General features: G+C 29.2%; 1 protein-coding gene across 7 annotated transcripts in view; it reads left to right on the forward strand.

Annotated features, from left to right (window-relative positions):
• The window catches only part of LOC136071891 (fibroin heavy chain-like), a 118,957-nt gene that overhangs the window by 59,892 nt on the left and 32,511 nt on the right, over positions 1-26,554 (forward strand). For all 7 annotated transcript variants that reach the window (XM_065797516.1, XM_065797517.1, XM_065797518.1 and 4 more), the window contains exons 17-22: positions 1,934-2,192; positions 7,634-7,747; positions 17,339-17,504; positions 17,657-18,000; positions 19,100-19,198; positions 20,707-20,799. In XM_065797516.1, the coding sequence (XP_065653588.1) occupies positions 1,934-2,192; positions 7,634-7,747; positions 17,339-17,504; positions 17,657-18,000; positions 19,100-19,198; positions 20,707-20,799 (1,075 nt within the window). The remainder of the gene's footprint in view (positions 1-1,933; positions 2,193-7,633; positions 7,748-17,338; positions 17,505-17,656; positions 18,001-19,099; positions 19,199-20,706; positions 20,800-26,554) is intronic.

The raw sequence follows: 26,554 nt of genomic DNA on the forward strand, positions 1-26,554 counted from the left end.
TTGTATGGAATACTATTGCCATATCTGGGGCAGATCTTCCAGTGATGCCCTTTCTTTTTTAGACAAGGTACAAAAACGCATTGTAAACATAGTACCTGGCTGCAAGAGCAGGTACCTGTAAACATAAACCTGCTCTTGCAGCCAACCTTCAACCATGGTCACATTGTCACATTGTCGTAATTTCATTTATCACATTTCAATCACATTTCAACCATTGTCATATTGTCGTAATGTTGCTTCTCTTTCACTTTTCTATAAATACTCTGATGGGCATTGCTCTAAAGAACTAGCATCTTTTGTGCTATCTACTAAAATTCATTCTTGTGTAACTCGTCATTCAATTAAGTTGCATCCTTTTACTGTGATTGCTCCTAGGTGCTCCAAAAATTCTTAATCTAGTTTTTTTCCTTGAGCATCAGTTCTTTGGAATTCACTTCCTTCATCTTGTTTTCCTGATTCATATAATTTGTAATCTTTCAAGTCATCTGTCAATCATTATCTTGCTCTATAAACTTCATCTTTTCTCTTCCAGTAACTTCCAACTCTAATAGCGGTTACTTGTAGCCTATTTGGAAGTGAAATTGTTAAACAAAAACAAAAAAAACAAAAAAAAATTAAAAAATTATTCTAACTCATAAGCATTACCAATAACTATAATTTTAAAGCTTCAGTTGAAAGTAGCTTTTTTCCATTACAATGGAGATCATGACATTTCAAAAGATAAATTATGCACAACTAATTTATTATAAATTTTGGGCAAATAAAAATAAGCCATTTGATGTAGTATAATTATATTTTGCCAAGGTTTTTGACTCAACAACCACACCAAAGGCTAATTTATAAGCTCAATAAAAATGCAGTAAAATTAATATTGTTACAATGGATTATTACTTTCTTAACTGATAAGAGACAAAGATTGGTCAATCCATGATTATATTTTTTTATTGTGGAATGCTGTTCTTAATGGAGTTCCACAAGGATCCTTTCTTAGAGCTTTACTATTATTTATTTTAATGATAAATCTGATACAATAAAGTATGATTGTAAATTATATGCTGATGACATTAAAGTCATATTGAAGTTAAATTGCTCAAAAGTATATTGACTAAGTTATATATAAAGAAGTTTTTTGTGATGCATTATGGTAAAAATACTGTAAACAATTATTTTCCTAACATTATTCAATTATTTGGGATTAGGTGCTTGATAAAATTAAACGCTCTTTTGTAGGTTTTGATTCGAAGCTTTTGAAAATTTTGTGCATAGTATATATTATACCTCTAATCATGTTCTCTGTTTTTTTTTGTATCGATTTAGAAAAGCTTTAATTTCATAAAGTTATTAGAAAGAATTCAGCTCAGGTAATGATCCCTAATTTAATAAGTTTTACGTATGACAACACTAGAAAAAAATGGGGATTTGGTTCAGATATTCATAATTTCTTTCAAGATTTTAACTGTGTAAAGTTGCATAATCTGCCAGTTTTTAAAACTTATGCCACAACAAGAGGTTGCAGTATGAAATCTTAAAGAAAAATTTGCTACTTTAAACCCCGAAATAAATTTATTGGAAATAGAGTAGCCAATATTGGAACAGTTTACCAAGTAAAATAGTTAATTTAACTTCAACAATTAAATACAAAATAAATTGAACAAATTTTTTTAACTTGAAACTTGTAATGTTTATGAAATGGCTGTCGTAGTGTTATTTAAAACACATCACTGGTTATAACCACAGCAATATAATACAAATATAAGCCCATACAGCAAATATAAGGATAACTAAAATTGAACTGATATATCAATCAAAGCATGTGTATTTAAGTAATAAAATAGATGCACGTATTACATTTTTTTAATACTATATCAATAGTTACTTATGTAAAGTAAAAAGAAACTTGTAATTGTAAATCCTAAAGTTTTAATTTTTCTAGCTTAATGCATTCAGTGAGGCTCCTGCAGGAAATGCAAATGTTTTGTACTTAATAACTTCTGGACAAGCTGCTGACGATGTAGTAAATCCTTCAAATTTATTACGCAAATACGGTATTAAAACATTTGCTTGTGGCATAGGAAAAGATGTTACAGCAAAGTATCTTGATTCAATATCATTTTCATCAAGCACTTCATTTAAAAGTTCTGTTAGTGGACTTGTTAACACAATTGGACTGATGCAGTCTTCAGCTGCTTCAAGTTAGTTTTTTTTATTACTATTTGCTTTGTTTCTTTATCAATATTGATTTTTTAATTTTTTTTATAATAAAGACTTTGCTATGGGAACAGAAATATTAGTTTGATTATTACAGAGATATTAGTTTGGTTGTTATATCTGAAATTTTTTGCCTGTTTTAAAAACCTGACTTTTTTTTTTAATTTTCTGTATATCAATTTAATTTATGTTGATATATGCATAAATTTAATTCTATTAATCCAAGCATGATGAACTGTGCCGGTTTTACTAAAATTTACTAAGTATCTTTATTAGATTTACTTAGTATAGATAAAGATTACTCAGGTTTTAATTCTATATAATGACTATCTAATCTCTGTACATTTTTATTTTTGCATTATGACTTGTCAAAAGTTAATTGTTTTTAATTGCAACATTTTTCAATAAAAATATACTGAAACTTTCATTTCTGTTTGTTTATAATCAATTTATATATATATATATATATATATATATATATATATATATATATATATATATATATATATATATATATATATATATATATATATATATATATACATGTATATATATATATTGCAAGATAAGAAATAACAAACTTCATAAAGTCAGAAGTTGAAAATGTCAGCCACACAACTCAAGGCGAATTCAGTTGCTTTTGCAATAAGTAAGAATGAAGAACTTTGATATGAGTTTCTTGCATTTAAAACAGCTACGATAAATGAAATTTGTATGCTTAGAGATGAAAACTCTAGTTTGCGTGAACAAAAAGAAAAAAGAAAAACTTATTCAAGATGCAAAAGTAACAGCACTTGAGAAACAGTGGGCCACAGATGTCAGCATTGCTGAATCACAAACTTTAAAGCCTTACACTAACAGCATCAATCTAACAAACTCCAGCTGAGCCTCAGTAGTTTTTTGAAGAGGTAAAATAACAAGGTCAAACACTCAACTAGAATTGCTTGATGCAAATGCACGTGAAGTTCAGGAAAAAGAAAAAAAACAAAAAAATGTTATTATTTTTGGTACCGACACATCTTCTTCTCTAGTCACTGCCAACCATATTGAACATGATAAAACACTAGTTACATCACTTTTAAATGTTGAATGTAAGCATGTTACTATTAGACGCTTTAGAGGTGGCAAAAGCATCTCAACACAAACAGATCCATTACAAGTAGTTTTTAATAACGTAGATGATAGAAATACAATTCTCATAGTTGCCCATAAACTTAGGCTCAACAATGCTCGAAATGGAATCTACATCAATCCAGATGAAACTTCTGCTCAACAAAGGCAATCTAAACTACTACGTATAGAATGTAACAGGCTCAACAAAGAAAAACTTGAAAGTCAGCAAAAGGATCAGCCCTTTCGTTTTGCCATCTGTAGTAGTAGAGTCACACGCGTTGATTGAGTTTGGGGCTCGACCCTTGGAAAAAAATTATGATCCTAGACACGTTAAAACAGAATTAAAACTTAAATCAGATCACAACAGAATCAATTATAATATAAAAATGATTATCAATAATAAAAAAAAGACAACTATTCATCTTAACAATTTTAGTTGGTTTTAACAAATGCCACCTCATTAAATGCAGAGAAACTTGCCAAGCTGCAAAGCCTTATTCAAACTTCAAAAGCACCACTGAGTCTTGTCTTTATAACAGAAACATGGTTTAATGAAAACTCTATCTTTAATCTCACTAATTATATCACATATAGGCGTGATTGCACAATTAATCTTCATGGTGGAGTCTGCATCTATATATCTGATACACTAATAAGCCATGAAGTAACATATCTTGAACTTAACAATGACTCTGAAAAAGTTTGGTGTTCAGTTAATCTTGGAACTGAAAAAATTCTAGTTGGTTGTATATACCATTCACCTCTCAGCAATAACTTTGTAAATAATCAAATTAAAGCCTCTATAAAATTTTGCATCTAATTTAGTCGGAAAAAAAACACTACTCTGGTCTTCTTATTGTAGGAGGTTTTAACCTTGTCCTTACCACATGGCATAACAACACAGCAATTACCACAAACTCACTAGCTGAAGACTTTATTGAAACATTTGATTCAAATCATTTAACACAGCATGTCAATTTTTATACTTTTCAACTGAACTCTATATTAGGTCCATCTAGCACTCTAGATCTTATTTTAACTGAGTCATCTCAATGTATATTTTTATCTTGAAAGACATTCTCAACTGGGGTGCACTAAAAAAGGATGAGCTCATTTAATTCTAACTTGGAATTTTGCTGTTGAATCTTCAACCCTCCTAGAAATCGGTTTTCTTCATCTCGACAAAATTTTATAAATGGTAATTTAGATAGACTAAACATGTATTTCAAAGATATTGAGTGGGTTAATCGTTATAAAAATTTAAATAATAATGAATGTTATAATGTATTCCAATCTATCTATATTGAAGGATGTTCTCTTTAAATACCAGCAATCAAATCAAATTATTCTGTTTTACACACACCTTGGATCACAAAAGAAGTAATCTCTGCTATAAAAAATAAAATAAAAACTTTATTATAGAAGCAAAAATTCAAACTGGCGTCTGGACACTAAACTATACAAAAATAGCTGCAATAAAGTAAAACAATCTCTAACTCATTCTATTGCTCAATATGAAAAATCTATATCCGAAAAAGCCAAGACAAATCCAAAACTTATATATAGGTATATAAACATGAAACTTAAAGTTAAAAATCAAATAAGGTCTATGAAAGAGTCAAATGGAAACATTACTTCTGACAAAAGCCATATAGCTACGATCCTTAACAATTACTTTTCATCTGTTTTTACTCCTTTAAGTTTGAGTCAATCGCTGCCAACATTCAAAAAGCGCACATTTTCTGTGATTGATGAAACGTCAGTCTTGAAGAGACTTAACGAGAACTAAATACAAGTGTTACTCTCACACCTAAACTTGCATAAACCAGCAGGCATAGGCGGCATTCAACCACATGTCCTCAACTAATGTTCTTCATCTCTGAATGTGCCTATTACCTACATATTTATAAAATCTATTTGTGAAGGTTGAGTCCTAACCGTGTGGTTGGAAGCTAACATAACACCGCTTCACAAGAAAGGGTCTAAACTTGATGCTTCAAACTACAGACCGATTTCCCTAACTTCTGCCTGCTGCAAAATCCTAGAGCGTATTGTAAAAGATTGTTTAACCAAGTATCTAAGTGCAAATAATCTTTTATCTCAAAACCGGCTCGAGTTTTTTCCAAACAAATCATGCATTACCAATTTATTGGAAACTGTTGATCAGATCTCACACTCAATGGCAAAAGGCTATAGTATAGATACTTTATATCTAGATTATGAAAAAGCGTTTGACACACCTCTTCATGATCTTATGCTCCACTTTCTGGTTATGGTGTCTCTAATATGCTTCCTAATTGAATAAATTCTTTTCTTTCTAAAAGAACACACCGAGTTGTCATGAGTTCCACCATTTCAGATTCGTTACCAGTCACCAGTGTTGTCCCTCAAGGATCTGTTCTAGGACCTCTTCTGTTTATCTTATACATTAATGACATAACAGACCTAGTTAGCAATCCAATGAAGTTATACGCTGATGACAGTAAAGTTCTTTCCACAAATTCTACACCTGAGAGCCCAGCTCTGCTCCAGACGGATATAAACCACATTGTGTCTTGGACTCTAACCTGGCGCTTACGACTTAATTACAAAAAGTACCTTATCTTACGCTTTAACAAAAGCAAAAATCCTAACCACCAATACTATATCTTGACTCAGCGAGGGAAGTAGCTTCTTGATTCCTCGTACAGTGAAAAAGATCTTGGGATATGCATTTCACACAACCTCAAATGGGATACACACGTTGAAATAATATCATCAAAAGTTAACTCTGTCTTCGGTCAACTAAAGAAATCATTTATTTATAAAAATGCACATGTTTGGAAGAGGCTCTACACATCGCTGGTCAGACCTCATCTTGAGTATGCTACTCCTGTGTGCAATTAACTTTCTGCACACAACGTTGAAAAACTTGAAAAAGTCCAAAACCGTGCCACCAAAGCAATTCCATCTCTCAAAGCATTATCCAGTGAAACCAGATTAGCACACCTTCATCTTACCTCACTAAATGAAAGACGCAATCGAGGTGATTTAATCTACAACTTCAAATTTATAAATAACTCACAAATCAGCCATCCATCTGTGCGAATAACTAGAGGACACTCTCATTGTCAATACAAAGAGTTCTTTAATGCATTATCAAACAATATTACCCAAATAATATTGCAAACTCAATCGGTCTAGAAGGACCATCGAGTGGAGTAAGGGGTTGCACTCATCGTTTTTCTAAGCAAGTAACAAAGAACTGGGCTCAAAGAAAAAATTTCTTTTCAAACAGAATTGTGCCTATCTTGAGTCAGCTACCAATATAAGTCGCCAACGCCTTGTCAGTTAACTGCTACAAGAACCTTTATGACAAGCACTATAAGGTGCCCCGGCTGCGATATCTAAGCAAACTGGTTAACTAGAACCTACTTCTAGTACAGTCTAAACTTTATTATTATTATTATTACTATTATTATTATTATTATTATTTACATATATATATTTATATATGAATATATATATGGTCATAATAGCACAAATTTTGTAAGTCTAATAAATATAAATATAAAAGTCTAATAAATATAACAATTTTCTGAAGTTCAGCAATATTTTAAAATTATACAAGAATCACTTGCTTTTTAGTTTTATACATGGTCAAACCAGTTTAATAAAATCATTTTTATAATTGGTATATATATATATATAAATATATATATATATATATATATATATATATATATATATATGTATATATATATATATATATATATATATATATATATATATATATATATATATATATATATATATATATATATATATATATTATGTGCGGAATAAGTTCCCGTACAAAAATATAAACAGCAAAAACAGCAAAAGTTCCTGTGCTAGACGAAAAACAAATTACACTTTAATTTAAAACAAAATAATACTAAAAACACACTATATATTGAAAGAAAACACCATACAGATAATTTTTTTTTAAATTATACTTTTGTACAGGAACTTTTTACACACCCTGTATATATGTGTGTGTATATATATATATATATATATATATATATATATATATATATATATATATATATATATATATATATATATATATATATATATATATATATATATATATATATATATATATATATATTTTGTAATTTTTGTTAAATCTAAAATTACAAAATATAATATATATATATATATATATATATATATATATTATATTTTGTAATTTTTGTTAAATCTAAAATTACAAAATATAATATATATATATATATACATATATATATACTATATTTTGTAATTTTTGTTAAATCTAAAATTTTAGTTGTTGGAACAATATCTAAAGCATGTGGAAAATCTGGTCATATCAGCAGCAAAAAAGCTGATATTGTTAAAGATTGGCACTGGAAAACCTATGGAGTGGATTTTACTTATAATTGTAATTTATTAAATCAATTTTATAAAATCATTTTTATAATTGATATATATATATATATATATATATATATATATATATATATATATATATATATATATATATATATATATATATATATATATATATAACTAAAAAATAAAAAACACAAAAAAATGAGTAGCCTCCTCGACTGTAGCGGCCCCCCTTGGGCCTTGGGGAGGTGAATAATCTTAAAAAAAAAAATGCATATATATATATATATATAAACACATATATATATATACATATGCATACATGTATATTTATATATATATTTATATATATATATATATATATATATATATATATATATATATATATATATATATATATATATATATATATATATATATATATATATATATATATATGTATATATATAAATATATATATTTATATATAATATATACATATCTATGTATATTTATATATATATATATATATATATATATTTTTTTTTTTTTAAACATCTTCGCTTCCAACAAGGCTGCAAGTAGCCACTAATTAAAGTTGGAAGTTACTGTAAGAGAAAAGATGAAGATTGTAGAGCAAGATAACGATTGACGGACGATTTAAAAGATTGCAAATTATACGAATCAGGAAAGCAATATGAAGGAAGCGAATTCCAAAGAACTGATGTTCGAGGAAAAAAACTAGAAGAATAAGCGTTTTTGGAGCACTTAGGAACAGTCACAGAAAAAGGATGACACTTAATTGAATGACGAGTAACACGAGAATGAATTTTAGTAGATGGCACAAGAGACGCTAGCTCTTTAGAGCAGTGCCCATTATAGTATTTGTAGAAAAGAGAAAGAGAAGCAACATTACGACGATGTGATAATGGTTGAAGGTTGGCTGCAAGAGCAGGTCCAACTATGTTTACAATGCGTTTTTGCACCTTGTCTAAAAGAGAAAGGGCATCATTAGAAGATCCGCCCCAGATATGGCAACAGTATTCCATACAAGGCCGGATTTGAGATTTATAGAGATAGAGAATAGAATCCAGAGTAAGAAAGTGGCGAGCTCGATAAAGAGATGCAACCTTAGCAGATGCTAATTTTACAACTGATTTGATATATGGTTTCCAAGAAAGATTGGAAGTAAGAGTTAATCCTAGAAGATGAAGAGTAGGTGATTCATCGAGTACATCACCGTTCATAAATATAGGAAGATCTAAATTATTGCGATAACGATTGGCTGAAAAAAATTGAGTTTTATCTGAATTAAAGTTCACCAGCCACTGTGAGCCCCATGCTGTAGCAGAAGTGAGATCCTTTTCAAGTTCAAATGCCCCCTCCAAGCAATCAGAGGGTGTTGGTTTCTTATCACGACAAGAATAAATGGTAGTATCATCAGCAAACAATGCCACCTTAGATGTGAGAATATCTGGAAGATCGTTAATGTAAATTAAAAAGAGTATAGGGCCAAGGATAGAACCTTGAGGAACCCCTGAAGGTACAGAATAAGAAGAAGAGTGTTGTCCATCAAGGACAACTTTTATGCTACGGTTGAAAAGGAAGGATTCAATGATCTTAAAGATGTTGCCGGATACACCATAAGAAGAAAGCTTATGGAGAAGACCAGCATGCCAAACTTTATCAAATGCTTTTGAAATGTCAAGAGCGATGGCCTTAACCTCTCCACCTTCATCTAATGCACGATAAAACTTGTCAGTTATTACTGTTAGCAAATCAGCTGTAGAACGAGAAGATCGAAACCCATATTGATGGTCAGAAAGTAAGTTATTAGATTCAAGATGAGAAATTAAGTGTTTATTAATTAAAGATTCAAAAACCTTGCTTATGATAGGAAGAAGACTTATGGGACGGTAGTTAGACGAATCAGATCGCTCTCCAGAATTTTTGAAGATAGGGATAACAGATGCGGCTTTCCAGCAGGCTGGAAAACAAGACTCTGATAAGCACTTGTTGAATAGTTTTGAGAGTATAGACGACAGCTCCGGAGAACACTTCTGCAAGACAATTACAGGTATGTTGTCTGGCCCACAAGCTGTAGAAGAGTCTAGGCAGGAAATCACTTTAGATACAGATGCTGGAGTGATATGAATGTCAAGCAATGGATCAACCTGTTTGTTGGCAATATCAGGTAGAACGCAATTAGTGGAATCAAGAGATGATATTTATGAAAAGTTTTTAGCAAACAGTTCGGCTTTGTCTTTAGGTGAGGTGACAAAGTCTGAACCATACAAGAAAGGTGGAATTATAGATTTGCCCTTATTATTGATATTATTAAAGATTCTCCAGAAGTCACGAGAGCCTAATTTTTGAGATGAGATACGAGATTTCATGACCTGAGAATAGCGGGTTTTGGCGTTAGACAAAACCTTTTTACAGTTGTTTCTAGCAGTAATAAACAGACGTCTGTTTTCTGGAGAATTGTTTTTCTGATGAATATGGAAGTAACGGTTTCGATTGGCAATCGCAGCAGCACAGTGTGAAGAAAACCATGGAGGAGAGTGAGGCTCGACCTGGAATCCTCGAGAGGGAATAAAAGATTCCATGCCAGCCTGAATCCACGAAGTTATGTAAGAAGCACATTTGTCGACAGGAAGTTGAAAGATTTCTACCCAAGGGCCATCACGAAGAAAGTCATGGAAAGAATCCCAGTCAGCTTTACTGTAGTTGAAAGAGTTTCGGTAATAGGGGGATTCAGGTGATGAAGAAGAATGAGATATTAGTTTTAGAGTGATCAAACTGTGATCAGAAGAACCTAAGGGTGAATGCGGAGAAACTGAGCACTGACTAGGATCAGAAAATTATATATATATATATATATATATATATATATATATATATATATTTATATATATATATATATTTATATTTATATATATATATATATTTATATATATATATATATATATATATATATATATATATTATATATATATATATATATATATATATATATTTATATATATATATATATATATATATATATATATATATATATATATATATATATATATATATATATATATATATATATATATATATATATACTAGGGTGTCCCAAAAAACAACATTTTTGAAAATATTCTGCTTCCACCCTCTATATGTGTTTTATCTAATACAAAAACACTAGGTTTAAAATTTTTTTTAATTAAAAATATTTTAAGGGGTCCCTCAAGACCCGCGAATAATTAATGGGTCACTAATATTTTCCAAAAAAAAGTTTTTAAAAAATATATCAACCTGGTACTAAAACAAAGCGAAATCATATAAAAATCTTAAAAATGATATTCATTTTGAAAAAAATTGTTTTATTTTTGGTTTTATTACATAAAATATTATGTTTCTTAACAAAAAATGAAAAAAAATTTTATGTTCTTTTATGATAATTCTTGATAAATAAATTAAAGTTTTTTTAAAATGAATATTATTTTTGAAGTTTCTGTATAATTTTGCTTCATTTGAGAACCGGGTTGAAAATTTTTTTCTTGGAAAATATTAGGGTCCTATTAAATATTCAAGGGTCTTGAGGGACCCCTTAAAATATTTTTAATTCAAAAAAATTTTAAACTTAGTGTTTTTGTATTTCATAGAACACATTTAGGGGGTGGGAACAGAATATTTTCAAAAATGTTGTTTTTTGGGACACTAATATATATATATATATATATATATATATATATATATATATATATATATATATATATATATATATATATATATATATATATATATACATATATATATATATATATTTTATATATATATATTATATATATTATATATATATATATATATATATATATATATATATATACATATGCATATATATATATACATACATATACAGACCTTGTGATGAAGCATGAGCGTATGCTCCGCGCACGTGAAACACGACCGTGAATGACCATCCAGGCGCAACAAAAAGCACTCATTACAAGAGTAAAAATTTGTGCTTGTTTGAAGAACTTGCGAGGGAGATAAGTATAAGTTGATTTTCTAGAAAATATTTTTCATAAATATATATACATAAATTTCGTTTTATATTTAAGATTCAAAAACATCAAAATGTTGGAATGTCAAATATATTTTGTCAAATATAAGTTAATAAACTAATTATTTTCTCCGGTATCTTTGAATCGGTTAAGCTTATATCAAAATCTGTTTACTAAAAAAATTAAAGCTAAGCGCAAATTAAAAAAAATAGTTTCAATAAAGGATACTTATAACAAACATATTTGTTATCTAACTTTTAGAAGCATGCTCACAATCAAAGAAAGAAAAAATGTTACGTCACTAGTTTCTTGAATGCATCTCTCAAAATTTACGCCAGTATATAATTTATTTATTTATTATATTTGTATAAGTATATATATACTTACACTAATATGTAATTAGTATAAGTCTATTATATATTTATTAAGTATATAATCATGTATATAAAATATTATCCACTTGATAATAATTAAATGGCGCATTCAGTTTAAATTAGAAAGCAGTATTCTGTTTTGTACAAACAATAAATGAAAGTGTCATGACAGATAAAATGGAATGTCTACTATTTTCAAAACGTTTTGTCCCAGTGAGTATAGAAAATTTAAATAAAAAAGTTAGAACTTGATTAAATTTTAAAAAATCAAAAGTTTTAACAAAATCTAATATAAACATATTTATTTTATTTTATTTTATTTTCAACTATTATTTATTTTAAAATAAATTAAAAATGTTTCCCTTGTTTAGAATGTCCACAATCAAGCATGTTAATTAAACTCCAGGTACCATAGGTAACAAAGTTATGCAGTCAAGATTTAGTAAATAGCAATATTTCATTGTATTTATTTAACATCCAAGCTGCAGTAACATTTTTTCCAGTAGATAGACAAATGCATTAACTAAAAAACCAAAGCTTTTTTGTCTGATTTCCCGGATTCACATGAAAAAAATTCAAATAAAAAATTGTCCACACTTTTCCTTGAACTCACTGGCATGCTTTTGAATGACCCCCCCCCATACTTGCGTCTGTAATTTATGGATGACCCCATGGCAACCAATTTCCAGCTCTGAATATCGCTTCCAAAGACTTGATGCCGAGCGCACATAATCACGCTTATTGACAACATGTTTCAGTATTACGAGCGCGAAATATCGCGCTGGGCGATTTTATTCATCACATGCAATGCATATATATTAGGGTGTTTCATATTTTATCAATTTTTTAAATCGAACTTGCGAATCGATTTATAAATTGACTATTTTTATAAAAATAAGTTTGAGCAAAAAAAAAAAAAAAAAATTTAATTTTTAGGGTCCCCGCCAGTTCGATTTTGGGCCAAAATTGTCTGGTGTTTTAAACGCCTGGCGGGGACCTTAAAATTTATCTAAATTTATCTTCTTTTTTTTTTTAAATGTTATATGTTGGATTGAATGTTTATCACATAAAAGGAGCATGTCGAAAAAATAAAGAAATTAGTCTACATAATATTTTGAAATTGGTGAAAAATCCAAATTTTCTTTCACAAAAACCTATTTTATTACTCGGTGGCGTATAAAAAACTTTTTTTATACCTTAATAAACTGTTTCCAAACCCGGAAAAAACTATAATTTGAATAGTTTTTTTATAAGTGTTAAATGAAGTCTAAAAAAAATAATAATTGGATCCATGGAGTAAAATGCCCCGGACACTAACCTTAATGGCCCCTACTTAATAAACATTAGAGAGCAATAAATTGAAAATCCGGAAATTTGATCGAAAAAATATTTTTAGAAAATGTATATACCAAGGTACTTAAATAATAATTTAAAATTTAACAACTACTTTCCAATGCGAAGACAAAGTATTTAAACTAAATTTGCGTTACTAATAATAAGTGCTTTAATATTTTTTTAAATAATATTCAAAATGGCTAAAATTACGAGACTAAAAGCTAGAGCTTATTTATTTGAAGAAGAAAGTCTGATAGAAAACTTAACTCAGATAACTTTTGCAACAAATAAATAATTAATTCTTAACTTTCAGTTTAAAAGATCTAGTAACAAGTTAACTCCATCCAAAAGGTTTATTGGTTGTACTGATGGGCCCAATAAATTCGCAAAGTGCTCCGGACTTGTCAATTGCCCTGACAACTGTATTCTTTTTGCAGTAAAAAAACCATGGTTAGACGGAGGTTATAAAGATGGATTATTAACGGATAAATCTATAAGGTAAGTTTTATAATTTCAATTTATAATAAAATAGTTATTATAAATTTGTATAATCATTCGAACTTAATAAGCTAGTAGATGATTAAGGTTTTTTTGTAGTACCACTGCAACTAATTTTTTTAGTTGTTATTACGTGTGGATTATAGCTTAATAATGCAAAATATAAGGTGCATCTTAAAGTTAATATTTCTATTTTATTTAATGTATTATCTTAATTTTTTCAGGAATAATATTACTCATTTAATCGATAGTTGGGAGACATTAAAGAAAAATAAGAATATAGACTCTAAAGCAGCAGAGAAATTTAGGGAAGAATTCAAAAAGAAGGGGGAGCAGGTATTTTGGATTGGTAAAGATTATATTAAGGAAATCTTAAAAAAAACGAGCCTTGATAAACTTTCATACTATGTTTATATCCAATTTTTAAAAGACCAAAAGTCCAGTCGTCTAATGACTTTGGGAGCAAAGCCATGAGATATAAAACGGTAAATAAAGATAAGAAGCCTTTAAAAAGTTGTAATATTAAACAGTTACCCCAAATAGACGAATCAACTACAGATCTAGAGCTTCTCTCAGATATCAGTGACGTGAGTACAGAATCAGATATTTCTTTTGATTTATCGCAACCCGGCCCAAGTAACGCAAAACAAGAGTTAAGGAAAGGTTTTGTTAAATATATATCCATGACATCAGTCTCAAAAAATATTTCATCAAGAGATCTAGTGCATGTATGTACGGATTTAATCGTAAGTTCAGGCGGAAATGTGGCTGATTTTTCAGTGTCTCATTCAACTATTTGGCAAGCTCAAAAAAAATCTATTCGGGAAAATGCTGAACAATATAAGAAAAATGTAAAAATTGCTACCGCTAAAGCTACTTTTCCCATAATAGCACATTTTGATGGAAAAATTATCGAAGACATCACAGAAGGTATAAAATCAAAAAGAGATTGATTTGCGGTCTCGGTAAATATTGATGGTAAAATGAAGCTCCTTGGCATTCCAGCAATTGATCGTGGTACTGGACAAGCTCAATACGATGCTTTAGTTAAAATACTGGATGAGTATGGAATATGTGATGATGTGAAAGGTTTATGTTTTGATACAACAGCTACAAATACAGGAAGACTTTCTGGTACAAATGTCAGGTTTAGTCATAAACAAAACTCAATTCTACTAGAGCTGGCTTGCAGGAGGCATGTTTATGAGTTACATCTAAAACACTTCTGTGAAAGACAGTGCAGTGGAAAAACTAAATCTCCAGAAAACCTAATGTTTAAACGGTTCCAATTAAACTGGAATGACATTAAAAGTAGCATTGACTCTTCAAAGTTTGTAAAATATGACACTCAATCTATTGCTACCACTTTCTTAGAAATCCATAAACTCGATGCTGTAAAATATTGCGAGATTGCTCTAAAAAAAAACACTTTTCCCAGAGGAGACTACAAGGAGTTATTGAAACTAACCCTAATGTACTTATGCCCTAAAAGAGATTTTAAAATTCAAGCTCCAGGGTGCGTGTCTCATGCACGTTTTATGTCCAAAGCTATTTATTATCTCAAGATTCGGATATTGAGTTTGCAACTGTCTTATGAATTGACAGACGATCAAAAGAACGAAGTGCAGTCTACTGCTGAGTTTATCTCAATCTTTTATACCGTCTGGTTTTTAAAAACCTCTTTACCTTACGCTGCGCCTTACCAAGATATAAAAGCCTATTGGCAAATGACAAAATATAGAGGTTACGTAGAACAATATGTTCAGAATTCTGAAACAATTTTAAATGGAATTGATGCCACAATGGTTTCAATGGAATCACATTTATGGTACCTTGATGAAACTTTAATTCCGCTGGCTCTTATAGACCAAGGTATTTCTGTTGCAGAGAGAGAAGAAGTTGCAAAAATGGTCTTTTCGAAACCAGTTCCTGAATTTTTTCGGCATTCCGAAAAATTAAATTTGTTAAAAACTCTTTACTTTAACCTAGAAAAACCACCAAGTATTGCCCAACTAGTGGGAGAAAACTCTTGGTTCATATTTAGTTTGTTAAACCTTACTAAGCTAAATGATAAACTTTGGTTAAACAGCCCGGCACCACTATGGGAGTATATTGAACAGTTTAAGATTTTTTCCCAGTTTGTTTCCAACCTTGCAGTGGTTAACGACGTTTCTGAAAGATCTATTAAAGTTGTATCAGACTTTGTAAATAACGTTCACAATGAAGACGATCGTCAGGACTTACTGCTAGCTATTCACCAAAGGAGAGAAAACCTTAACAAGGCAAAGACTAAAGAAGATTTGCAATTAGCATATCAAGCAATTGCAAAATAGATAATATAGTTTTTAAATGATGACTTTTATTTAATGATGTAATATTGATTTGTAAATATGTATTTTTTATTTAATTATACTTAAACATATCATTCTTTTTTATTTTTTATTTTTTACAAAACCAAAAAAAATTTTGCAACAATACCAAGAAAATCATTTAAAGTTGAAAAGCTACCATATACTTTCTAATCTTGAGGCAATAAAACTAATAACAACAATACCACTTTTAACAATGTTGCAGTAAGTTCATTAAGTCTTTTTTATTATAAAAATAACTAAAATAAACAATTGTTATTAGGCTATTAAGGTTAGCGTAAGGGTTAGGTTACCTCGAAGGATAAAAGAAATTTTTTTTAGACCTGTATATACCTCATTTGACACTATTATTACAAAAATCTAGGTTATTGATTTTTCCGCGTCTGGAAACAGTTTATTAGAAAATCAAAAATGTTTTTTATACGCGATTGAGTGATAAAATAGATTTTTAAGATGGAAAATTTGGATTTTTCACCAATTTTAAAAGATTCTGTAGACTAATTTCTTAATTTTTTCAACATGCTCCATTTATGTGATTAATATTCAATCCAACATATAACATTTAAAAGAATAAAAAAAAAATTTCAATAAATTTCAAGGTCCTCGCCAGGCCTTTAAAACACCCATCATTTTTGGCCCAAAATTGAACTGGCGGGGACCCTAAAAATTAAATTTTTTTTTTTTTTTTTGCTCAAACTTATTTTTATACAAATAGTCAATTTATAAATCGATTCGCGAGTTCGATTTCGAAAATTGATAAAATATGAAACACCCTAATATATATATATATATATACTATATATATATATATATATATATATATATATATATATATATATATATATATATATATATATATATATATATATATATATGTATATATATATATATATATATATATATATATATATATATATATATATATATATATATATATATATATATATATATATATACATATATGTATTATAATAAAAATGTGTTGGTGTGTATAAAGCTTGAGTATCAGCTAGTTTAATTTTATTTAAAGCTTGTAGCAAAGCATCTATTGGGTTTCTTATTGATGGTACTAACAAACATCACTTTGATGTTCTACAGAAGTTTGTTTTTAATATATACAAGTTGTTTGCATTGGATTCATCTGCTGCTTTTATGACTTATGGTGGAGACACAGACAATAGTATGACCATGTTTAGGTACAGTTTAGTTTTTATGTTAAGTTGTCATGTTTTCATAAACTTAACAAATTCAATAATAAATGGTTTTTTAATAATTCTTGGTTTAACCAATTTTTTTAAATAAATTTTTAATTCGAGTTATTAAAGTTGCAACTTTTTTTTAAATTCAGAAAATTTCCTGACATGACTGCTTTCCAGACTGCTTGCTCCTCTATTTCCTATTACGGTTCAAAAGGTAGAAAAACAGGAGCAGCACTAAATGCTTTTACAAAGACCTTTACAGACAATGCTGCAGATAAGAAGCTTTTATTCCTGATTACAACAGGAAAAAGTGATGATGATGTTGCTACACCAGCAAAAGCGCTTGTTGCAAGTGGAGTATCAATTTTTGCCATAGGTATAGGTGATAAAATTACCAGTAGTGAGTTAAAAACAGTATCACGATACTACTTGAATACAAAGTGGAAAGGATTACTTACATCTATGATGAAAATTCAGAATTCAGTTGTCAAAGGTATGCTGTTTTTCTATTGTTGTTCAAATTATATATATATATATATATATATATATATATATATATATATAGAGAGAGAGAGAGAGAGAGAGAGAGAGAGAGAGAGAGAGAGAGAGAGAGAGAGAGAGAGAGAGAGAGAGAGAGAGAGAGAGAGAGAAATATAAAACAATGTCACGAAAAACTATTTATACTTTTAGCTTTACTAAAACATGTAGTTTATTGATCTTTATTGTTTTGTTAAGTTAAAAAAAAAAAATTTTCAGAATTTTTCTTTATATAATTTTTAAAATTTTTTTTCTTTTTTAGCATTTTTTGTTTTAGAAAAATGTTTTGCAAAATGTTTCAGTTTAATTTAAAAGTTTTATATTTGATTGAAACAAAAAATTCAAAATAATGGCTCCATTAAATATCAAAACCAATCAAAAGGTTACAAAAATTAAAGACTGTTAAGCTATTGTTTTATGTTAAATAGCTCTGATATCAAAAATTTTAAAACATTTTAAGAGTTTGTCCTCAAAAGTTAGGTATTTTTCTCAGGTGTGATAAGTAATGCATTAAGATATATCTACATCTGTTTTGTTCACTCAAAAGTGAAGGCAATTTTAAATAAAGGTAAAAAAATGTAAGACTTCCACAACCTAAATATTCACACTATCGAAATTTTAAATTTTTACTTGTGAATTGATGTCATTTACACTTTTCTATCAAGCTATTATAATTATTATTACATTCATTTTATTTGTCATATAAGCATATTGTAGAATAACATTTATGTATAATTAAGTCTAAAAATATAATTAAATTATGTATAACTGGGTATCAAAGTATAATTAAATAATGTATAATTAAGTCTATATATTTCAGCATTTATCTAAGTAAAAATATCTTGTAAATATCTAGTAAATATCTTGAAAAATTTTTTTTTGCTTTGTTTACTTTTATTAAGATCATAAAATTATCAACATAAAAATTTTATGCAAATTTTTAAACATTTAATGCTTATTTTATTTTTTTAAGTTAATTTTATTTTTATGCTAGTTTTAAATACACTTAAATATTTCGATGTTTTGTATTTTATCTTGTTTTTTTTATTTTTAAGTTGTTGGAAAGAATCCTCTACAAAAAGTTGAACCTGGTATTCAATTAAAAATACCTCCTGGAGCTCCATTCAAGTTACCACCACTTTCACCTCCAATGAGTAGGCATTTATATATATCTATAGTTACTATAGAGTTTTATTTATATACATTCATATAATTAGTAATTTTCAAAATACCAACTCTAATCTAGGCAGTTTTTTTTTTTACCTTTACACTTAAAAGCAGATAATAAAATATGTTACACTACCAGTGTGTAATCAGTTTTTCTGCGGGCATAATGGATTATTGTTAAATCTTGACTTTTAATATGTTAATTGTTTTGTTAATATTATTGATGTTCCTGATGGTTCTGTAATTAATAATGATACACATACTGAAGCTGTCTGTGAGACATAGTGCATAGCTACATAAAAGTGTTAGATTGTGGTAGAGGAGGTAAACCCAAAATTTCAGAATGTTCTTGAACTCTCTAAATTGTTTAGGTAGTAACAAACTGTTCTGGAACTATGAAAATTGTTCTATTATCTTCCAGATCTATCCACATTTTGGATACTAAAATAGAACATTTTTTTAATGATACTCAGCTAGTTGCCATAGTACTAAATTTAAAAGTAATCGATCAACAATGTTTTGTTACTTTTTTTTGTAAAAAAATGCAGAAGTTTAAAAGTAGACAACTGGCAGCCATACTAATCAACTAATATTCTGTTATGTTAATTTTAAATGTGACCAGCAATCAGCACAAAAGACTTCTGGGTTCATTGCCTGTTGTTGTAGTATTATTCCATGACCTAATGTATTTGCAAAATCCTATTTAATTCCTGTCCTTTTGCTAATTAATTCCTTCTGAATTGTATTCATCTTCTTGATTTAACTTTTTTTTTCTAATCTTCTTGATTTAACTCTTCAATATTCTTGTTCAGTATTCATTTTTCTTCTGAAATCAAATGAATCTGAAAAAAAAAGAGTTTGCATAAACGATGCAAATTGTTGTCAGCATTTTTATGGTTTACAAAATTTGAACTACAAAAAATTTGTTTAGTTTTTTTTTAAAACTACTATGGGCATATTAATGGTATTAATCTTATATATTGAACACCAAGTAGATGTCCATAATTTAAGATGTACGTAATACATGTGCCATAACACCATTATATGAATCTGAGTCACATTTGACCTTTTCCATAAATCTATATTAATTTGTTTGCAAAACGGCCCAAACAGACCAATGTATGAGGATAATCATATGGTTGAATTTTTAGCAATTGTATGCTTGATTATAATACTCCTTAATTTTTTGTAGACTGATTTTTTAGTGAATGGCATAATTCAAAAGTTTAGGAGCAAAACATTTCAAAATTAGAAAAATAAGGGCCACCTAAAATAAGGGCTATCCAAAAGTACATGAATAAGCTTATAAGTTTTTCATTTATTTAAAAAATGTTTTTAATCTTATTTAGATAGTAGGGTAATTTATTTAGTTTTTTTTTGAACATTTATATTTAATTTTATTGTATGTCAAGCAAAAAAAGTTCATAATTTTTTTTATCAGCTTTTTTGTTCTAATTTTTTTAATCTTTTAAATATTACTAATGTTTTTATTTAGACAGTTTCATTGACAGTTCTGCCATGCAACCTATTGGAAAACTACAAAGTTCATGGGAATGGAATAAGTTGTTGGTTGGTTTGAAGTATAATGGTGTGTTATTTTAGTTTTTGAAATTATATTTTGGGATATATATATATATACGTTTATATATATAAATATATATATATATATATATATATATATATATATATATATATATATATATATATATATATATATATATATATATATATATATATCTGTGTGTATATAAGAAAGTGCTCAATGAATTAACTCAAAGATATAATATATATGCATAATGTAATAAAATTACATAATTTTTACTACTATTAGTTTCATGCTATTCACAATCATTAGAACAATTTAGAGAAACATCTAAGTTTAAATGGTCTATCCTATGAAATGCACCAGCCTACAGCAACACAACAACAACATAATTTATGAAATGTATGAAAAACTCTATGAAAAACTAATCATTTTACTTTTTTACTCTGTTTATTATACAGACGATACATGTATTATGACAGATACAGGTATTACATACAGTGGCGGCACAAAGTAAGGACAAATCCGACAGAATCTAGCATTTTTTACATTTAAGAGGTTCTAACGAAAGAGATTTTAAGAGATGTATGTTTTCTTATCTAAATTATTGAACACTACATACACAGTGAACGCATATGTAAAATAAATATTGTTTTATTAATATTTGGTATGGTATCCACAAGCTTTAATCACACACCTCATACGGCTAGGCATTGAGGCAAAAAGACCATCGATTGTTGTCTGTGGGATATTGTTCCATGCGCCTTGTAACAATACCCACAGGTCAACCAAATTGGATGGTTTCTTTCCCTCAATGCTTTTAGACATGACACTCCATAAATTCTCGATGGGGTTCATGTCTGGACTCTGAGCAGGCCAGTCGAGCACGTCCACTCCATTTTGATGAAGGAAATTGGTTACCTTCTTTGCTTTATGACATAGCGCATTGTCATGCTGGAAGATAAACCGAATTCCTTGTCCAAACAGAGTATCAGTAAATGGTAGCATTGAGTCCTGAAACACCCCAATGTATTGGCCTTGGTTCATGGACCCAATGCATTGATACAACTGCCCTACCCCGTGTCCAAACATGCACCCCCAAATCATAACACTACCACCGCCATGCTTCACAGTTGGTGCAATACAGTCTTTTTTAAACTTTTCACCAACTCTTCTTCTAACAATCAGTCTCTTTGCCCCACAGAATAGTTGAAATAAACTTTCATTGGAAAAAATAACGTTTTTCTAGTCCTCGACAGTCCAGTCTTTGTGCTCCCTGGCAAAGACCAATCATTGCCGGACATTGGCGGCAGAGAGCAAAGGTTTCTTTGCTGCCACACACCCTCTTAATTCGGCTTTTTGTAGTCTCTTCCATACAGTTCTGGAGGCCAAATTAACTCCATGTTCCTCCGACAGTCTCCGGCTTAGTTGTGGTGCAGTCAGGCGACGATCCTGAAGTGACATGCGACCAGCACCCGATCGGTATGAGCCGTCATCTTCTTTGGCCTTCCGGAACGTGCCTTGTCTGCTGTAGAACCTGAATTCTGATATTTCTTAAAAATTTTCCTGATGCCGCTTGCAGTAGAATCAAAATTGTTGCAATTTTACTATAATTTTCACTATTTTCTGCCATGAAAACAGCACAGAGGCGCTCTTCCTGGGACAAGCGACGATATTTTACTATTTTTTCTACAACAAAAAATACTGATATTGGATCATTAAATTAAACTAAAACAGATAAAATAATATTAATACTGATAGTGAAGGTGTCAAAATGGAAGCAGATGCTAATAAAACACAAAAAATTGGCTAAAGTAAAAAAACTTGGTGGAGAATACCTTAAAACTCAATAGTTACCCTTGACTGCTGGTTCTCAGTAACCATATCGGGCTTTAGATGACCTTAAATGACTTTAAATGGTATATACTGACTCAATATGTGATTGGTAATACAATGAACACATATTTTCTACCAATTAATAATGATGACATTAATATCACAATGAAGGCACATCGCTTACCTCTACTGTCTTGTTTCCTATGCATAAAATATGATAAACAACTTTCCAATGTGTTATATTAATTTATCTAAAAAAACATGTGCTTGTTGCTAAGGTAAACAGGAAGTGCAAAGATATTGACGTGTCAACACAACAGAGATCAATAAATGTAGCTATGATGCTTTCATCTGGTAATTATTTGGACAAAAGTTGCAGTGATTTAATTTCTGCTGTATTTGTCGTTACTTTGTGCCGCCACTGTAGGTTGGTGTATTTCTAAGGATATATAGTGTATAAGAAAGAAATATAAATAATTAGTTGTCAATATTTATTACCAATCATTAAAACTTATCAAATTTGCCCCTTTTTTATTTTTGGGAACTGAAAATATGTTTAGACATAATATAGAAATAAAAATAAAACATCATTTTTAATATTACTTACTAACATAAGGCCATACAAACACGGTAGATGTAAGAAAAGCTGTTCACCATTATAATTTTACAAAAAAGTAAAACCATTATAAACTTTAGGAAGAAAAAAAATTGTCAAAACAATCTGTGATATTTCATTGCAACTGATTTAAGGGTGAATCATAAAAAAGAATATCGTTAAAAAGTTTTATGTGTTCAAAAGTTAAGTACCATAGCTAATTAGTAAGGACTTTACAAAGATAATAGTCCATAAATAGTCTTTTAAATTAATTGTTTTTTAAGCAGATTAAATGGTTGATTTTTATGTGGAGGAATTTACCCCTCATCCTAATTATTGTAATGAGCAATTAAAGATATTCTTAACCACATATTTGGTAGTGTTGTGCCCAACTTGTTTCTCCCTTGTTAGTCAAGGTTCCTGTTTTGAAGTTATAGAGTTAAGAGAGGGAGGTAACCACAAATTAACAGTCTCCTCAACTGTAGTGGCCCTATCAGCCATGGGAAGGCAAATGACATTATCAAAAAATTAAGAAAAAAACACTGTTTTGAAATGAGGTACTTTACAAATTTATAAAATGTACAAAAGATGCTCTTGAAAAATAAAATTCTTTGCTTACTACAAAGAAATTACAGATGTAATTACAAGTCGTTTTTCTGGAAAAAGTTTAAGCTTAAGTTTATGTTTAGGTCTTTCAGTCCGATTTCTTTAATTTCAAACTAAGTGGGGAATAAACTCGGGAGGCTGAATAAGCGCAGTTTCATAAGTGCAAGTTGGCATAAGTGTACTAAATAAATTTGCAAACATTGGCACAAGTGCCAAACATTTACAAAATCTGGCACAAGTGTATGCTGGCATAAATGTGCCAAAAAAATTTGCAAATATTAGCATAAGTATGAACTAGCATAAGTGCGAAGCAGTTGCAAAAACTTGCACAAGTGCAAACTGGCATAAGTGCAAATTGGCATAAGTGCGCCAAATAAAATTTTTAATTTTAACATTAGTGCAATTTGGCATTTCGCACTTATGCCTATTCGCACTTATGACAGTTCGCGCTTATACCAATGTTAACAAACTCTTATGGCGCACTTATGTCAGTTCACATTAATGCCGATTCGCACTTCTGCCAGATTTTGCAATTGCTGCCAACTGCTGCCACACTTATGCCAGTTTGCACTTATAAAATTTGCACTTATTCAGTCGCCCCCATAAACTCCAACACTGTACTCCACTAAAAGTTCAAGATTATATGTTTATTCAAATGATTTCTGAGCCTCAAAGTAAAGCATGTTCTGTTTACAAAATTAAACCATCTTACATGCAAATTTCTTTTCCTTTAAGATGATCCAGCCTTTATTGCAACTTGAGTAATTTTTATTATCTCAGAATCCATAATCCACTATGTAAACCACTTGTTAAGACTATCTTCTCTTCTGCTTAACAGCTGTTTCTATTTTTTATTTGAAATTGTTAGTAAAATGAAATATATTTATTTCCAGGTTTTGAAAATACTGAATATTGTTTTTCTATGTTTTCCATTGTCACTTTTTGTTTCATATTTAGTTTGCTGTTCTGAATGTACTTCATTGAATAATGTAATGTGTGCTATTCTTTGGTATTTTTTTGGTCTGATAAATCCAAGTTTATCTTAAAAAAATCTGATGGTGTACAAAGAGTTTAGCGAAAGCTTTTCATTTGAGTTGCGCATGAGGAACAGTTGAACATGGTGGTAGAAGTGTAATATTATGGGGTTGTATGGTGTGGAATGGTGTTAATAAACTAGACTTTATTGATGAAACTATGAATGCTGATTTGTATAAAAATATACTAAAATAAAATTTAAAATTTTCTTCTAAAAAACTTAGGTTGGAAAAAAGTTTTTTGTTTCAACAAGACAATGATCCGAAACACACTGCTAAAAAAATTAAAATATTTTTGATAAAAGTGGCGTAAATGTTTTAGAATGGCCTACACATAGCTCTGATTTGAATCCAGTAGAACATTTATGAACTTTATTAGATAAAATAAGGTAATAAATCATTTACAAAAAAAGAAGATTCAAGGAAAACTTTTGTTAAATCTAACATCAAAAATAAATAAATCAAATGTCGAGTTGAATCAATGTCAAAATGCTTGTTTTTTGTAATTAAAGCAAAAGAAGGACCAACTAACTATTAAAGTATATTAATAAAATATAGAAACTTAAAATTGTTTCTCATTTATTTTAATAAAAAATAAAGTTCTGCTCTTACTGTATATATATATATTATATACATATATTTATATATAAATATATATACATATATATTGTGCAGACAAAACTTGTTATATATATATATATATATATATATATATATATATATATATATATATATATATATATATATATATATATATATATATATATAATAGGGTGTTTTTTTTTTTTTTTCTGAATTTGAATTTGATATGGCACACCCTCCTATCTGGTGAGGTTCAATAAAAAAAGCTCACAGATAATTTTTTTTGCAAACTGATGATGGAAAGTGGTCCCTTACACCTGCTTTGTAACCCCTTTTTAACCCCGTTTTTGTCTAAAATGACGTATTTTTAAAATGTATTAAAATCAGTTAGTGTCAGTGCTACATGCATCAGTTTTAATTATTAGGGTTATAAAAATTATAAGAGTGTATAAAGCAATGACCTATTCTTAGACTCCGCCCTAGAAATGATAGGTCCCGGACCTGTTTTTTAAGCTCTTTTGAGACCCGTTTTTGTCTAAAATAATATTTCTGAAATCTATTAAAATTAGCTTGTGCCAGTGTTACATGCATCAGTTTTACTTGTTAGGGTGATGATAATAAAACAAATGTATATAGCAGTGACCTATTCTCACACCTCACCCTCAGGGCACCTGGACCCAGACCTGTGATACTCAACTACATGGTAGAGGAGCTGACGTTGATTGTCATTTTTTGTCAAAACTTCCTTAAAGTCAGTGGCTAATTTAACTATCTGTTGCGCACAGTTATTAACCACTTTCATGGCACGAACTATCTTACAAGCAGTATTGTAGTCATCACGATTAGCCCAAGTTTTAGGAGACAATGTCAAGAATTCTTTTGGTAGATTTAGAGAGTCAAACAAGTTCATTGAGCTTTGTATGACAAAGTTAGGTATAGAGAGTTTAGAGAATGTATAAATCTTGTTTGGAGCAAGTCTTCTATTGCCACCTGGTAATGGTTCTTTTTGTAAGGCATTTACGATTTCCATTTTCTCTTCAACAGAAATTTTATCACTGAATAATGGGAGAGCGGCTAGATCTTAACTTAAATACCATAACTGAAGTTTAATTTTATTTTTGGAAATATTTGCAACTTTGCTCTCAAC

The sequence above is a fragment of the Hydra vulgaris genome, chromosome 05, assembly GCF_038396675.1.
Source record: "Hydra vulgaris chromosome 05, alternate assembly HydraT2T_AEP".
In the NCBI taxonomy this organism is placed as follows: domain Eukaryota; kingdom Metazoa; phylum Cnidaria; class Hydrozoa; order Anthoathecata; family Hydridae; genus Hydra; species Hydra vulgaris.